Source organism: Talpa occidentalis, unplaced genomic scaffold, assembly GCF_014898055.3.
Source record: "Talpa occidentalis isolate TD23 unplaced genomic scaffold, MPIMG_talOcc4v2.1 talOcc4.6, whole genome shotgun sequence".
In the NCBI taxonomy this organism is placed as follows: Eukaryota; Metazoa; Chordata; class Mammalia; order Eulipotyphla; family Talpidae; genus Talpa; species Talpa occidentalis.
The window spans coordinates 95,430,064-95,447,712 of NW_023604972.1; the positions used below are offsets into that span (position 1 = coordinate 95,430,064).

Genomic DNA, 17,649 nt, shown 5'->3' on the forward strand with positions numbered 1-17,649 from the left:
TCTCTGATTTATAACTATTTTTGCTTTGTTGTGTTTTGTACTATTTTTTTATACTGATGCCTTATTTGGTTCCCCTATATTCCTGCTATAAGTGAAAACATGCGATATTTTTCTTTTTCCTTCTGGCTTATTTCACCGAGTATAATTCCTTCTAGCTCCATCCACGTTGCTGCAAATGGCATGAGTTTATCTTTTTTGATTGCTGAATAATACTCCATTGTGTGTATATATATATATATGTGTGTGTGTGTATGTATATGTGTGTATATATATATCTATATACACACATATGTATATATATATATGACATCTTCTTGATCCAGTCATCTATTTTTGGGCATTTGGGTTGCTTCCAGGTTTTGCCTATTGTAAATGTGCACTATCCACATTTCAATAGTTAAACAGATAGCACAGATTAGAGAGCAGTATAACCACAGAAAGTTATACTGAATAGTGCCACTTTGCTTTAAGGGCAGGCAGTAGTTCTCTTAAAGAGGATACCTGTGATTGAGAAAATACTTTGATCCCTTCTACTTTTGTTTTTATTGTTTGATTCCAAAAGGCAGAGGTCCCTAGAAATGGTTTGACAGTATTTATATTTAATAGCCTACAAAATAAAATAAAATAAAAGAATTTAGGAGGTTGCTGATAGTCTCTCAGAAAGAATTTGGGCCATCTGGGAAATTCAGGAAAGGAGAAAATGGAAAAGTTTATAAGGAGTCAGCAAGATAGAAGGCAAACAAGGCTCTCAGGAAACAGCTAGTGAGAAACGCTCTGTGGCGAGGAGACCAGAGAACTTAAGGACAGTTATGGCTAATATTCAAGTTGCCTATACTATATAATGCTTGAAAGTCTTCAGTTATCCCCCAACCTTCACTAAGAACCTTTTGATATAAGAGCAATGACTTAGAGGAGCTTGGAGGCTATGAGGAAAACAGAAATCTTCAGGTAAAGAAAAGGTAGCAGCTGTAAGCAATTGTGCTGTAATATTTAGAAGCAGTAAGAAATTACAACATGAGAACCCTAAGCTTCCCTCCCCTTTTCTCAGTAAGGCCCAGAGATGTTAGAGAGGATTTGAGACAAGCTACACTAGCAGGGATTAGAACTGGAGTCATTTTGATAGAAAAGGTAACCCCAGAAGACAAGAAGATTGAGGGTCATGCAAATGACATATACTTGGAACACATGCATACACATAGGATGCAGATCTATACCTACATTCTTAAGAAAAAGACTACATGAATAGAGACGAACTGATCAAGAACTCTGAAAATAACACAAGCACTTACCACACGCCAGGAGATGCCAGGTCCGATTCTAAGCATTTAAACCTCAGCACAATTTAAAGTATCACAATCATCTTTTCATATTTAAGAAAACTGAATAAGGAAGATGTAGAACCCGACATCTGGTCCCAAAGCAAATGCTCTTATCCACTATACTATACTTCCTCCAAATAAAAGTTCAATAAACTGTCTAGGGTATAGAATAATGATAATAAAATAATTATTATTATCACCATAAGAGAATTATTACTACTACTATTGTTTTCTCTCCATATATGTTTGGCATATAACTGAACTCAATAAAATCCTCCTCATCCTCATCATTATATAAATTGAAGAAGACAAAGTATCACTGTAAAAAAAAATTTTAAATGTGAGTTAGAAAAGTAGGAAGAAACAAAAAATTGAAATAAAATTATGAAAATTTAGTCATCAATTATCCATACTATTATCCATACAAAATAAAAACAAGCAAAAACCACACTTTTCCAAAATTATGGATAATGCCAAAATAGGATATTGTGGGAACTAGAGATATGGTAGTATTTGTCTTTTTTTAAGAGAAAATTTGCATTCTTGATTAATCTTTGCCAAGACAATATTAGTTTTCATTTCTAAGGGCAGGAAATGGCTGGGAAGTTGAACAGGAGGTTACTGGCTGGAAATGGGAGGGGGGCACTAAAAATGCTTACAAATAAACTACAAATACCATATTATGTACTTGATAACTGAAAATTCACTCTATAGTTTCATTTTTTTCCAAATAATTGTTAGTCTATTTTTCATTCACTTATATAAATATTAAAATCCAATGCAGAAAATATATAAAACATACCTCTGATAAAAATGTTTGGGCCGATTTCTGAGCTCCTACATGGAGCAGATACTCATATACGTAGAGTGCTAACCTGGAAAACAAATACAGTATTTGTTGAGAAGAGGCATATTTAAATTCATCCTTCACATAATACATAAGCCTTTTCATTAGAAAATATTTTACACACTAACAGTGATGGAAAATCATGTCTTCCACATATCCTTTCAATAGGAGTCTATATATGTATGTTCAATAAGCACTTAAACTAATTACAAAGAAAAAGACAAATATGCATCATTTCTTGGCAAGAAACAACTAAATAGATTTTTGTCTTGGGACCACTCGCTTATCATAACCTAATTCCCTTTGTTATGCATAATATAATACATGATTTATAACCAAACATTAATAATCTCCATAATGTATTTTAAGGTATAATTATTAATTTTCACTAGTAAGAATAAATGAACTTATTGGATTTCTTTAAAAATGCATGCCTGCCAGTCTTTTTGGTGAATGCTAGCATAAATCCTAGCTATTTGTACATCCACATTGCCAAAATGAATGTTGGATTTCCATTTTAGTATTTGTTCAGCAATTTCTCCTTGTTCTCTAGGTTTGACTGTTAAACCAAAAATATTTTATAAGGCATTCAGATAAACAGCAAACTACATCATTAAGTAAACTGTAAAGGTATCAGGTCATATTAACCATTTGGGTGCTTACAGTTAAAAGGTTAACATACAACTACATATAAATTTATCGCTCAAATCTAGAATATTAAGTATACAGCATATACTGATAGTACTTTCATTATCTTGTAGAGTCAGAATTTTTAAGCCACACCATGTGGCTCAATTTCACTTGAGCTGTTAACAAAATATTATTCATAAGCCCAAATTAGTCTGAGGCAGTATTTTTAATGACATCTTGGACTGATGCCCAGATAGCACTCAAAATAGTTCAATTTCTACTATGCTGTATTTACCAATATTGTACCACGTTTACAGTAAACAAAACAATGTAACAATAACCACAATTCTGTATAGCTACGCCACTTCTCTTGACAAGTTCATGATTATTAAAGATCGATGGGATTTGTAAAAATGAGTAGTTTCCTCATTTTCATGAAAACACAGGCATTTATGATAAAATGAGAAAGCCTATACAAGTTCAGTTGCTCTGTCCACTTAATCTTTCCCCATTCTAAAATTGCCAAACACTGAAAATGAGAATTATTCTGTAGTTACTAATAGTTACTAAGTACCATGAGAGAATAGACATCTGTCAAAGTTACTCACAGATAAAAAGTTTGTCATTGACAGTATGTTATGTAATTTAAAAACAGCTCCTAACCTCTTTAAATTGAATGACACTTTCTAGATTAGTGCTTCATAACCAATTTTCTCTCCCAACACATGGGAGGGATATGACATGCTGCTTTTGGTAGGGGTATGCCAGTGTGTTTCATCTCCATAGTATATCACATGGGATGCAGGAATTGGAAAATTCCTGTAGTTTAAAACAAACCCTACTGGTGATTCTTATCACATACTCTTCAAACACACATATCCCCCCACATGCCCTTTCCTTCTACTAACTAATCCCAACACTATGACATGATTCACTGACCATGAATGCAAATTTCTTGAACGAGAATATTTATGAATTTTCCCTGCAGACACTGTGAACTCAATCTGATTTTCCACTGTAGATCAATGATAGTTAACAAAATCATGATCAACAATTCTAGAAGGAAACCAAAGTCAAAAAGGCAGTACATATCTGATACAGTTCAGAGTCTTCTTCACTCCATAGGCCCGTAAAGGTACAGACTAAAAAGGAAAAAACACAGAGGAAAAACTAACCCCCACTGACCACTGTTTTCAAAATTATAATTACATATTTCCTACACAGGGGATGCATACTACAGTCACTGTCCCTGAGGACACATACACACAACCAACAATGGTAAAACATCACAATTTAAACTTAAATTCTATCAATCTCCAGTTCTGGTTGTTTAATCCATGCTTCAAGAATTCAAAGCCTCGGGCCTCCCCGGTGGCGTAGCGGTTGAGCGCTGGGTCGATCCCCGGCTGCTCCCCGGCCACCAGAGGAGGGTCCCGCATGGCGCACAGACCTCTCCTGCCGCCCGCTGCTCCCCTCAGCAGTGTACTTCGGTCCTTCTGCCTGCTCTGCTCCCCGCTCTGGCTCTGGTGAATTCTCTCACCCTCCCGCGCTTCTGACTGTACCCAGTGCATGTATAAACAAACAAACAAACAAATAAATAAATAAATAAAAATTCATGCCTCTTTAAAAAAAAAAAAAAAGAATTCAAAGCCTCAAATAATTTGGAAGTAGAAAGGTCTACTTTAATCTATCAAAAAAATAAATAACCACCACTTGGGTGGAAATACTCTTTATTTTGCATAAGATTCTAACAAACATGGATTTTTTAATTTTAAATGTATATAACTGGAATGGAATTAATAAACATTTTAGAGTTGCAGAAAAAAAATTTAAGATATGCCGGGGACCAGCCTCCAGCAAAATGTCGTGTCAGGGGTTCCTGAAAAGATGAGACAGCCTAGGCGACCTGTAAGGGGCTGAAACTTAAGGGCTGAGGTTCGGAAGGGGATGAGGTAGTGAGGAGACACTGACACTCGATGAGGTGCAAGTATCTTCTGCCGAGAGACTCAGCAGGTCTTTATTCATTTTTAGTAAGCAGAAAAAAAAAATACATTATCATGTGTAAAACAGAAACAATTAGTGTATTTTATTCCCATGAACTACTGGCTCCTATGGGACCCAGCTAGACGGTAGCCTTCAAGTTTAATAGATAAAAAACCAAACCTTACACTAAAACTTACTATTTCAGCTAGACAATTACCTAAGACAGTTGATAGCCGCAAGTACATCCCTATCAGCTAAAGCCTAAGCATCAAAAGACTATTTCATTCATATGGCCTTCAGCTGGAGACCAGCTGCTACTCAGCTATCAGAAATTTTTTCTACCTAGAAACTTCTTAACACAGTTAACTTTATTTAAAAACTTTCCTAAGAAACTTCTAAATAAAAAGGAAACTTCTAAAAAAGCAAAAGAAGGAGTTACTATAATTGTTGCACTGGATTGCTTGTCAGGCATGTACAATAAATTGTTTCCCATTGTCAAGTGGGCCAAATTGTTTAATAACTAATTTCTAAACAGATAATTTTCCATGCCATTTATTTGCAGTATACTGATGCATATAATTTATTGCCTAATGTACTTTCTGGGAAATTTTTCTCTTTTCATGACCAAGAACAAAAAATACAGGGATGTTAGATCTTCAGCCCCACGGTGTGAGGCACAAGGAATCTTCAGCCCCATGATGTGAGGCCCTTTACCTTCAGCCCCACAGTGTGAGGCCCTTTAGCTTCGCTGCTTGCCAGTGTCTTATCTGGCTGGGACAGCAAGGCCCCCCTGCAGCAAAGATACAATTTAAATTGTCCCCTTCAAAACTCAAATTCAAGTAATGATAAACTGAGAAAATAGGATGTGCAATCTAAAGAAATTACCCTCAATGTAGAAAAGCCTAATATTCATGCATTTTTAACTAAAGAATCTGGAAAACAAAACATAATTAAAAAGGAAGCTGGTTATTTTGTAGTAAAATATTTTACATTAATTCAATTCATGTTAAAATAGAGAATTTAGATATATTCATTCAATTAGCACTTAGGTTACTTTTCTCTGTTCAAGTCTTTAAAATCAGAAAAAATGGCATTACCGGACCACCAAATAAAATTGTTTAAAATTTAACTTCTGAAAAGTACAATACATAAGAGAGAAACTTAAATTTTTACCATTTACAGAATGAATTCTATTACATGCTTGCCAATAAGTATCATGCAAAAGTACTCGGATAGATTAAGTGTTTAACTAATAAGGCATCTACAACAGATAGTTTCATTAAGAATCTAATTACAGCAATTTTTCAACTACCTTTGTAAATGAAAGGACTTTACATTCTGGGAAAGGAGTAAAGAACTTATTTCACTCAATTATTTCTATAACCTTGCTATCCAATTTGAGATTAAATTTCTTTCTCCAAAGGAAATAGAAAATAAGCAACTATGAACAAGATATAAAAATAGATGGTTTCTAAGACTGCACTGTTAATTTACAAACACATTTTCTAAACTACACACAAGAGATGAACACTGCCTATAGTTCAGAGCCAAATTCCAACTCTTTCTACATACACATCCATAATGCCAATATCTATGTAATGTGTGCATATGTCTATATAAAGCAGCTCATTATTTCACAAGTCACCTTATAAAAATGGCCTAATTTTTAAAATCTGATCTTATAGAACAGTTCAAGTAGATAAGACTGTTGATATCACAGAAAGGATCTTTTAATCTTGTGAACAAGATTCATCCAGATTCTTTTACATTATACATGCTAGTTATAATAATGTATAGTTTAATATATATCAATTTTTTAGGAATATGTTTTATAGTGTGTCACTTGTGGATTACATTTAATTATGCCTCTCAATACTTCTATGAGATAGACAGTTATGAACTCTCCATAAATTCTCATGTAAACATCTACACAATAAAAAAGTCAAACTACCAATAAGTGGCTATGTCTTTCAGCTGGACCATAATGTCCTACATCTACTTTTCACTCTATCTACTGTATGGTAAAGAAGCTGCAGTTTGCAAGCCATCCTTTAATATTCAAAAATATATCTAGTATTAAAATGGAAAAGCTAGAGAAAGCAGCTATTTAATAAAACATATATCCTTCCCAAACTCCAATGATGAAAATTGGTTTTATTAGCATTTTACCATCTTTTTTACAGTCAGCAAGGAAAAAGATGCAAATAAACATGAAACCTTTGAATTAATGGATCCCCATTTATAATCTTAAATTCTTTTGGTGGTAGATGTGGTGTGGTGTGGTGTGGTAACATACACCTGAAGGAGGCCATCCTATACCTCTAAACCACATAGAGCACTGTAAACAAATGATACCTCAAAAAGAATAAAAATTAATGAAATTATTTTGGCTAGCTTACTATATATACAAATTGGAGAGAAAACAGAGTTGATAGTAATTTCAAACCCAGCTGTTCCTAATTTCTGTTGACATCAATTTCTAAAGTGCACTTTGTCTTGTTTATCTCTAGCACTGAAAATAAGTACTGAAAACATGTTGTTGAATGAATGAATGAATGAATGAATGCATGCATGCTTCCCTCAGAACAGTGATTAGGCATTTATAGGATCTTTTAGTTTCTCCCATTCACAGCATTCAAAGGACAAATGTAAAACATCCCCTTGGATACTTATTTTAGTACTATTTTAGCATCCTCTCAGTATCCTTAAGATTTAGTCTCTCAATAAATTACTACATTGTTTAACAACATAGATGTTATCAAAACAATTCCTTCACACTGATGCCAAATCCCTATACAAAGGGTGATTTTTATTTTGAAATAAATTCATTTAGTTGTGAGCAGATTTGGTTTAACTGTTATTTTTAATAAAACAAATCCTCAAAAGACACTAACCTCCCTCTCTTTATTTTTCTTTTAAAAGGAAAACAAATCAAGATTAGGGAAGAAGTTATACAAAGACAGAGGGCTAAAAGAAGGGTCTTTTAGAAAGTAAGGTCTAGCTAGTGCACTTTAGCACTGATGAATACTATCTATCCAAATTCTCACCCAAATCCACTCCTCATCTTTGGTCCTTAAATTCAGTATCAGTACTCAGAGATTCCTGATATAGAGCATTTAGAACAGATTAAGTTCTCTGAATGGTTTTTTAGACTCATGTTGGATCTCGAAAGAGATCTCTTATTCCTGAGCCACTGTATAATTCCAGGGTAGACCAACAGCGCATGAGTGTCCAAATGTGACTCCTCAGAGATTAAATGTCAATAGTTAACTGGATCACAGCTAGCTAATGAGTAGCAAGGAGAACCTAACAGCCACAGGAAGAGTACTCATGGGACTGTAAGCAGTTATTAGCAGTGAAACATTATCAGTCCAATCAAACTTTCAACAGAGTTTACAACCTGGTGCTAAGGAGGTGTGAAAAATTAGAAGTCAGTTTCTAACACTTTCTTTTTAAAGTTCTTCATCACTAGTAATAGTGAAGCTAAAAAACTGTGTCAAAAAATGGTGTCTATGCAACCACAAAATTATACTAATACCCAATATTTATTTTGAACAAATTTTAGAAGATTATATTTTATATTCTAAATATCAGTTTTAAAGTAGCTATCTGTTTTACATACAGATACTGAAGATACTAAACTAAGCATTAAATGTTCTAGGGCAGGAATAATTGCATCAGTTAAAATAGGGACATGACTGGAAAATTTAACAATTGGACAGCTGAGGAATAAAAATATATTACTTTGTTGATATTTCATTTGAATACACATACTGTAGACAAGCAATGCTGGGAGTATGGATTTGGGATTAAATTATTTGGTGTGCTTAGAAACATCTGCCTTATACAGACAGGCAAGTTCACAATTAAAATGATTACTATCAATTTAGGAGAAAATGAAAGGGCTGTGGTATAAAAATGAGAATAAAAATACTAAGTCAACAGTTTGTAGAAATATGGTTATTCATAGAATTTAACAAAAGCTTGCATTCTATTGTCTAGCTAAGCTACATACTCTAAAGTACTGGGTACACTTAATACTACTACTTACTCCACTTCCATCCAGTTTGAAGACTACATTTTGTATTGGGACTCGCACTTATTTATGGAAGTTTGATATACACAGTCTAAGTCATAGTCTTTTTCTTCCATTTGTGTTACCCTTACAGAGATTAGATTTTCCATATATCCACCCAGAACACTTCTCAATACTTGCTGACCAACCTCAGCAGTGTTCTTGGACTCAATTTCCATGTTTTAACATCAAAATTAATACCAGACACCAGATTTCTACTTTCGCCATTACAGAAGTAAATGAGTAGGTACGACTTAACTTTCTTCTTGCTATGAACTAGAAAACTGCACATACAAATGTTTTTAACTTGGACAGCAGGCAGTATAGGCATGTACCTAACATCTGAAAAAGGAGGGACTAATTTGAGTATCATCATTTTAGTATTCTGCCCCAAAAGCATGTTTCAGAAAAGTGCAGGGAGGGAGAAACCCAAATAAAGGACAAAGGTCTCGAGTTGAGATTAAGAGATCTAATTCAGGGGAGGTTAAGGGAGTTTGAAATTTGTGGGCAAAGTAGTGGAACAAAAGAGCTACACAAAAAACTAAACTCCAACCATCTTCATAGGGGTCCCTTTGCACATTTGGGGAGTGAAACTCCACCAGGCCAAGCAAAGAAACATTGCTTACATGGAGTTAGGAAACCACTGGTTACTCAGACTAGAATAACGTCAGTCAACACCAAAGAGTAACAGTCGAAACCCATGGTAGGGAGTTATTTTTCTCAGATTGAGAAAACAAGGACTATTTTGTGCCACAAAATCATGGTGGTACATCAAAAGTTAAGGTATAATTTCTATTGATAGATGTTACCTAACAGCTATGTGCAACTTAAACACAAGGCATCAATTCTGCACTACCTTATAGATTCAGACTAAATACAGAAGTTATACAGAGATTAAAGCATTTTCAAATATTCACTTACCAGTTTTACAACAGAATTAATATCTTTATCCTTTCAAATATGAATATCAAAGGTATAGTGACTCTAACCAAATATTCTTTTTTTTTTTTTAAGATTTTTTTTTTTAATAGAGGCATTTTATTTATTTATTTATTTGTTTGTTTTGTTTATACATGCACTGGGTACAGTCAGAAGCGCGGGAGGGTGAAAGAATTCACCAGAGCCAGAGTGGGGAGCAGAGCAGGCAGAAGGACTGAAGTACACTGCTGAGGGGAGCAGCGGGCGGCAGGAGAGGTCTGCGCGCCATGTGGGACCCTCCTCCGGTGGCCAGGGAGCAGCCGGGGATCGAACCGGCGCCACAGAGGCCGCGGGCAGCTTCGCAACCCAGCGCTCTACCGCTGCGCCACCGGGGAGGCCCTCTAACCAAATATTCTTAAGTAGCTTAAAAATGATAAGGACGTGAGATTTTATCCAGCCTAATATCCAAAGTAATTTTTCCTTAAAAAAACAAAAGGTAATAAGTGTAATGGTAAAACCTCATTTTTAGAATTAACAATGTTAAATTTATGTTCTCATTCATGATCAATTTCACGTATCTTTGTATTCAATTTCAATTATTTTTTTCCATTATTTAATCAATTGAATAATTACTTAAATGCCCTTTCTTTGACTTGTGTTAAAATAAATACGACCAGAAGATGATTAGCTAGCTAACCTCAGTTGAATGATATTAAATATTATTACAGGAGATCAGAGATTCTTAGGATGTTCATTTGAAATGAGCATCTTTAATGAGTGTGATATTAAACTTCACATTATATTTATTCAAGTTCCCAATATTTGTACTAAGATATAAAGTCAGAAAATTTTCATTGCAAAATATATCCCAAAAGAGTAATTTTAGCTAATTCAAAAGTGACCTTAAATAAGAATTTTGATATTCTGAAAATACACCTACAGGTAATTTTGATAGTACAACTCAAACTTAAATTTATCCTAATAAATTACACAAAAATATCTATATGTAGAATTTTCTTAACAGATGTTTACTGATAACAAACAAAACACCAAATAACGTGTATGCCCACGTCTATGGAATGTATTAAATTACATTTGGAACCCATTAAACTATAAATTTACATTATGTACATAAAATAATGAAAGTATATAGGATAAAATGTGAAAAAATAATTACAACAAACTCTGACAAGTGCTAGCACAGAAAAAGAGCTGGAACACTCCTTTAAAGCTGATGAAAAAGCAAAATGGTACAAATACTTTGGAAGGCAGTTTGACAGTATTTTGTAAAACTACAAATATTCTTACCATACCGTACCAAAGTCACATTCCTTTGTATGTCTTTTTTTTAAAGAAACTGAAAGAAATTGAAAACTTATGTCCACACACACCCTCAGAAACTTACACGTGGTCATTTACATCAGTTTCATCCATAATTTCCAATATTTGAAAACAACCAAGATGTCCTGTAGGAGGTGAACTGGGACTCTCCTTTAAAGCTACCAAGACAATAAAATATTCTTCAGCATTATAAAGATATACCAACTCATGAAAAGCAATGGAGGGTCCTTGAATGCATATTCTAAGTATCTGAAAAGATTGTATGATTCCAACCATATGACATTCTGGCGAAGGCATTGTTACACAGAGAGTAAAAAGACCAGTAGTTTCCAGGGGTTGAGAAAAGAGAGGGATAAACAGGCAGAGCATGGAGGATTTTTAGGTATGAAAACACTTTATACAATGCCTCAATGGTGGTTATATGTCATTATGTATTTGTCCAAACGAATCCTAATGTAAACAGATTTTGAGTGATAAGGTTACCATTCTAACATGGAATGCTGATAATGGGGGAGCCTATGCATATGCAGAGGTTATATGGGAAAATTCTGCACCTTCTACTATATTTTGCTGTGAACCTGAAACTGGTCTTTTCAAAAAGTATCCCCTGTTAAAAAAGTGATTATAATGCATAATGGAGCTTCTTACTTCCTCCTCTAAGTGTTTCATATTTTGCAATTTTCTAGAATCAAGAAAAAATTATTTTAAAACTTAGTCACAAGTTCATATCTCCTTTCCAAGTATATTGTCAATTATTATCTACATGAAACATTTTGCTCAAATGCAGATGAACAATAGTTTACTCTAAAAGTAAGTTATTTTGATAATCTATAATCAAGAAAACATCTTTATAAATAATGTAAATTACATACCATAAGAAAATGAGTGGAAAATGCTTAATAGCGGTCTAATATTTTTCCTCTGGCTACTAAGCAACAAAAATAACTTACTCAATTTCTTCCTGACTTTGCCACTTAATATTTTCCTAAATACTTACGGTTAATTCTCATTTCTAATCTTTGCACAGGTCATTTTGGCATTTAGGCCTATTCAGCTTTACATCTGCTTTCCTTTTCCACTTCATACTCCCTACTATTTCCTGTACTTTCTTTTTAAAAATATTTCCCCTTGTCCCAGCTGTCTTAACCCCAGTCAAACCCCTATACACTCATCTATTTATCACACTTTTGGTGATGTTTTTAGTTGGACCTACCTCTTTACTGTCATATTTAGAGAATCCACAATAACAAGCACCATCAAGTGAGTCTAGTGCTACAATCCTTTTTCCCTAAAGGAATTCTGGTACAAGAAAAGTTTGTATCACAACAAAGTTCAGCAATGTCTCTAATCCTTACATCTTAGGGCAGAAAGGAAAAAAAACTTCAGAAGAATACACTGAGACACAAGGACCCAGACCTCTTAATACCATAGAAGGAAGTGGACAGGTATTCAAAGGAAAGCCCCAACTCAGGAAAATCACAGGATATTTCTTTCACTCTGATTTTCAGGGGGCATAAATTTATGTTAGTAATTTTTCAAATCATTATTTGGAGGATTTTTTTTTAAGCACCAAGTAAAATAGTAAAATAATCAGAATCACAGGGTTTTTTCCCTCCAGGCTTAATCTAGTTTCTAGAACTACTAAGAAATATTCAAACATTTACACCATTTTCTCATTCAAGCCATTTTTTCACCTCATTATTAGATAACTCATAAGCATCTATTTTGTGTAAAGTACTGAGAACCAATGAATCATCATTTTAGCACCCACTAATGCAGCATTAGAGGCAATGTAGTGAGAAAGTGTATCTTTACAACAATAATTTGTTTAACAAATTAGGTGCATAAAGATAATTCTAAATATCTAATGTTAGAAACAAAAAAGTCCCCAGAAACTTTACAAACACTTATGCTCATCACCATCAAGAGTAAACTCCTCCTATTGTTTTAGGTCTTACATAAAGACAAAAAAAAACAAATCTTACCCTCAAGTAATTTTTAGACTTGTTAATGGAACAAAGTATATAATTAAAAATAAGACCAATAACATAAAGGAGCATATGATGTGTGATGGTGTGAGATACAAAAACAACAAGAATTTAGAATTAGAAAGATACCAGATAAAAGACTTTTACGAAAGGGCTCTGATAGAGGAAATGGCACTTAAGCTGGGTATTAGGGAAGCAGGAAGAAAAGGGGATTTTTAAGGAAAGGGTAATAGCCTGAAAGAATTATCTATATTGTATACAACACTGGTGGCCAAAATAGCGTTCTTTCTGTATTTGAAAGTAATAAAATGGTTTCATAAAATATTTTATATTTCAGACATTTCTACATATCAATATGGAATAGAAACATTTTACACTATTACTATGGAATATGAAATGGCAATAACACTTATACTTACAGTATTTTACAGCCTACAAAATACTTTCACATATTTAAAAGTTTAAAGTAAATTTATTAAGGATGTCTTCACATAGTTGTTTTATTTTATTTTATTTTTTTATTTTATAGAGGCATGTTTTATTTATTTATTTGTTTGTTTGTTTGTTTAGTTTATACATGCACTGGGTACAGTCAGAAGCGCGGGAGGGTAAGAGAATTCATCAGAGCCAGAGCGGGGAGCAGAGCAGGCAGAAGGACCGAAGTACACTGCTGAGGGGAGCAGCGGGCGGCAGGAGAGGTCTGCGCGCCATGTGGGACCCTCCTCCGGTGGCCGGGGAGCAGCCGGGGATCGAACCGGTGCCGCAGTGGCCGCGGGCAGCTTCGCAACCCAGTGCTCAACCACTGCGCCACCAGGGAGGCCCATTGTTTTATTTTTTAACATGTTAAAATAATTCATTATGTGCATTTGTAACTGAAAAAATGGTCATCTAGTTGGCATTCCCTTTGGCATTTCCTGATTAAAATTTAAGTTACCATGTAAAGATTTAATACACAGAAATTTACTTAGTAACCAAAAAACAAAACCAAAGACCAATCATATTTTAAGTATCAGAAAGTAGAATCTTTATTTTTCAAACTTTATAAAATTATTCTGATTCTTCAGTTATGTGTGTATCTAAAATAATTTTTTAAAATGTGTCCCTGCACAAGAAATCAAAATAATCAGAGAAAAGAGAAAAACAGAGAAGGGAAGAAAAAACAAGATTAAACACAACATGGACATTAATCTCCAGATATTTAATTTCCAATCAACTGCACTAAAGTATTTGATACCCATGGGTGCCAAAATCAATGAGAATAATTTAAGAAACCTTGACTGGCCTGAATCCAGAGGGAAATAAACTAACTTCTTGATTTTAGATAAGCAATCATGGCATAATCATCAAATTTGAAAATAAAACAAAGGAGATAACTAATATTAGATTTCTGAATTAATGTTCTAAAAGAATGAGCAAGCTGAAACACTACACTAAAGTCTAATATGATTAACTTAACAAAAATAAATGCCAAATCCTATGCTTGAATCAAAAAATGTGTATAGGATAGCCAAATATAGCTTAGAACCCGTGTGAAAAAAACAGGTTTTAGTTGACTGCAAGTTTAATATGAATTAATAGTGCATTTGACTGATCTGCCAAAAAAGCTAATTTTATCTTTAAATGCATTAATAGAGTACAGAACTAGAAAAGGAGTATAATAGTTCTAGAAAGATGAGGAGGGGAATAAAGGCAAGTCATGAGCAATGGTTGAAAGTGTCAGTGATATACAGCCTCAAAAAAGAAAAGGCTCAAATACTTAATAGGCTGTCAGCTATTAGAGGAATTGGTCTAGAGGGTGGAACTAAAACTAGTGGGTGAAAGTGATAAGAAGACAAATTGTGACTCAACATATCAAAGATCTTTTTTGTAGCCATTAGAACTGCTGAAAAATGTTATGGGTTGGAAAGTGAACCATTTTGGGATAGGGAAATTGTGTTCAATCCCTGAAAATGAAAAGGTGAAGCTTAAAGCTGGGGCTACTAAAAGAGACTTGTATTCACTAGGTGGACATTTGGATGAGATGACTTCAAAGTATTTCCAAAGTACATATATAGTCCTATTACTAAGATAAGACCCAGAACAACTGAGTATCAGATCAACAAAGAATTCACATTAGAATGTATGACTCTTAAAGTTTAGCCTACGATCTAGAAAAATACTGCAAAACATCATTCAATATCTTCCTTGAAGAAATTACATCACCCCATGACCACGTGAAGGACCTGTCAATACTGAATCTAAGGCAACTGCTGGCACAACCTCTACTACTACCCTTCTGCACTCAAAACATTAAGAATAAACTTTGTAAAAAGAAAAGATGCTAAACTTCGTTTCTTCAAAATGTAAACCTATTTGATTTATACAGGTCAGTGTGGACCAATGTGCCAAGGATTCCAAAACAAAAATGTGAAATAAAAGCATGCTACCTGTCATCACTAGAAGTCTAGCCCTAGCAATCAAAGTTTATTCAACTGGGGCCTCCCTGGTGGCCTAAGGGTTAAGACTCAGTGTTATCACCACTATAGCCTGAGTTCCATCCCTGGCCAGGGAGCTAATCCACATATGATGCAGCAGACCTCTCCTGTCTTGCCCTGTGCTCCCCTTAGCAGTGTATTTCAGCCTGTTATGCTCCCAACACTGTCTCTGGTGAATCCTCTCACCCTTCACACCTCTGGCCTACATCCCAGTTCTTCTATGCAAAAATAAATAAATCTTAAAAAAATAACAAACCCAAAGATGATTGGGTTGGTTCAATGTAAGTTGGTTCAATGCGTAAATGCAAAGAATTCCAATGAAAAAAATAGAAAGAGGTACATCACTATAAAATTCCATTTGAAAGAAAAAGCAATTTTTGAACACATTTAGTCTTTCCAAATTCCCCAGATGTTAGCTTTGCAAAGAGCAGAGAATTGCTATATCCTACATTAGTTTAATCCTTTTAACCTAATCTACCCTATAATTAGAAACCATACTTTTTATTCCAAAAAACAGTTGAAGAGGATAAATTACTCTAACATTGACAATTACAAAGCCAACTAAATAGAAAATATGTTATAATATGTTCATAGTACTAAATCATATTACTATGGCATGGCAGTGTTTTCCTGACATACCAAAATATAATTTATAGAATTTAAGTAAAATATTTTAGCAAAGGTCTTCCTTTAATGACTACCACAAATGTGTGCAATTTAATGTGTTTGAAAGCAGAACAGTTTGCAGACCAAAACACTGTTAGGTGTACAGTGTATTCCTCAATTTCTAATAGTTCCCTTTTGATTATCCACAATGTCCAGAAGAAATACCATAGACACTCCAAAAAAACAAATTAACCAAATTTATAGAGCTTTGATTAGCTTCCATTTTCTTTCCCCAAATACACACACACACACACACACACACACACACACACACACACACACTTTTACTGTTCTAAAGCAGGCAATATTAGTTGCCTCCAAGATCTATGCCTAACTAGTACCAAACCAAATTTTAAGCTGGATATGCTATTCACCAGGAAAAAGATAATGTCCCCCAATTTCTCTTGAAGCTTCCCCGAAGTTTGATCATAGAGATAGAGAGGAAGTTGGGTGATTTATATAAGAGTCTATATTCCGCATTCCTTTACCCTGTTATCAAGCTTGTAATGTGGGTGTGATAGCTAGAGTTTCACACCCCATTTTGTATTGCCAGAATATGAACAAAGGAGGGGTACCAAATGCAATGAATTAAATGTTTGTATCTCCCCAAATTTCATATGCTGAATTCCAATGTGATGGTATTTGGAAGTGGGGGCCTTAGCTGATTATGTCATGAGGGTGGAGTTTTCATGAATGGAATTAATTCCCCTATAAGAAGAGAGCTAGCTTTTCACCATGGAGGATCCAAAGAGAAGCTAGTAGGCTACAATCTGGAACTGGATCCTTACCAGACTGGACTGGTACTATTACTTTGAGCTCTGAGTTCTACCCTCCAGAACTGTGAGAAATAAATTTCCATTAATCTCTCATTCTATGGTATTTTTTTATAGCAGCTCCAGCTGAGTGAAGCAGTGGAAGAAATACATAACTCCCTGAAAAGATTTCTTGACACAGCCATCTACATCTTGGATTCTCAACCTTCATACTTCTTTTAAGAGGAAATAAATTTTACTTGTATGACTACTTAGGATTTTTCTGTTCTGTGTAACCTAATCAATTCCTATCCAGTATGTGTGTCAGGATTGCCATCCAGTCTTTCACTCATTTCTACCTGGACAACTCTTGAAATCCTTGTATTAGTTTACTTCTTTAGTGCAGGTGATTCTGGCAATAACTCCCCCAGACTTCACACCACTCTCCACTCAGTCTCCTCCATATCTTATATCATTCCTTTGTTTTTCTTACAAGCTGTTTTTCATTACTTACCCCTAAATATTTGGCATTATCTACTATGCTAGTCAATATAAAACAATGAATGTTTATACTACCAAACTTCTATCTACAACTCAGAAATTGATGGAAACTCCAGGTTAGTCTATTTAACTGTCTATTGAACATAGCCATATGA

General features: G+C 34.4%; 1 protein-coding gene across 3 annotated transcripts in view; it reads right to left on the reverse strand.

Moving 5' to 3' along the window:
• Positions 1-17,649, reverse strand: part of SSBP2 (single stranded DNA binding protein 2) — a 258,475-nt gene that overhangs the window by 172,422 nt on the left and 68,404 nt on the right. For 2 of the 3 annotated variants that reach the window (XM_054688419.1, XM_037530499.2), the window contains exon 2: positions 2,122-2,194. In XM_054688419.1, coding sequence (XP_054544394.1) covers positions 2,122-2,194 — 73 coding nt within the window. Of the gene's footprint in view, positions 1-1,289; positions 1,639-2,121; positions 2,195-17,649 lie in introns of those variants that run through there. The other variant, XM_037530500.2, reaches the window with a different exon arrangement.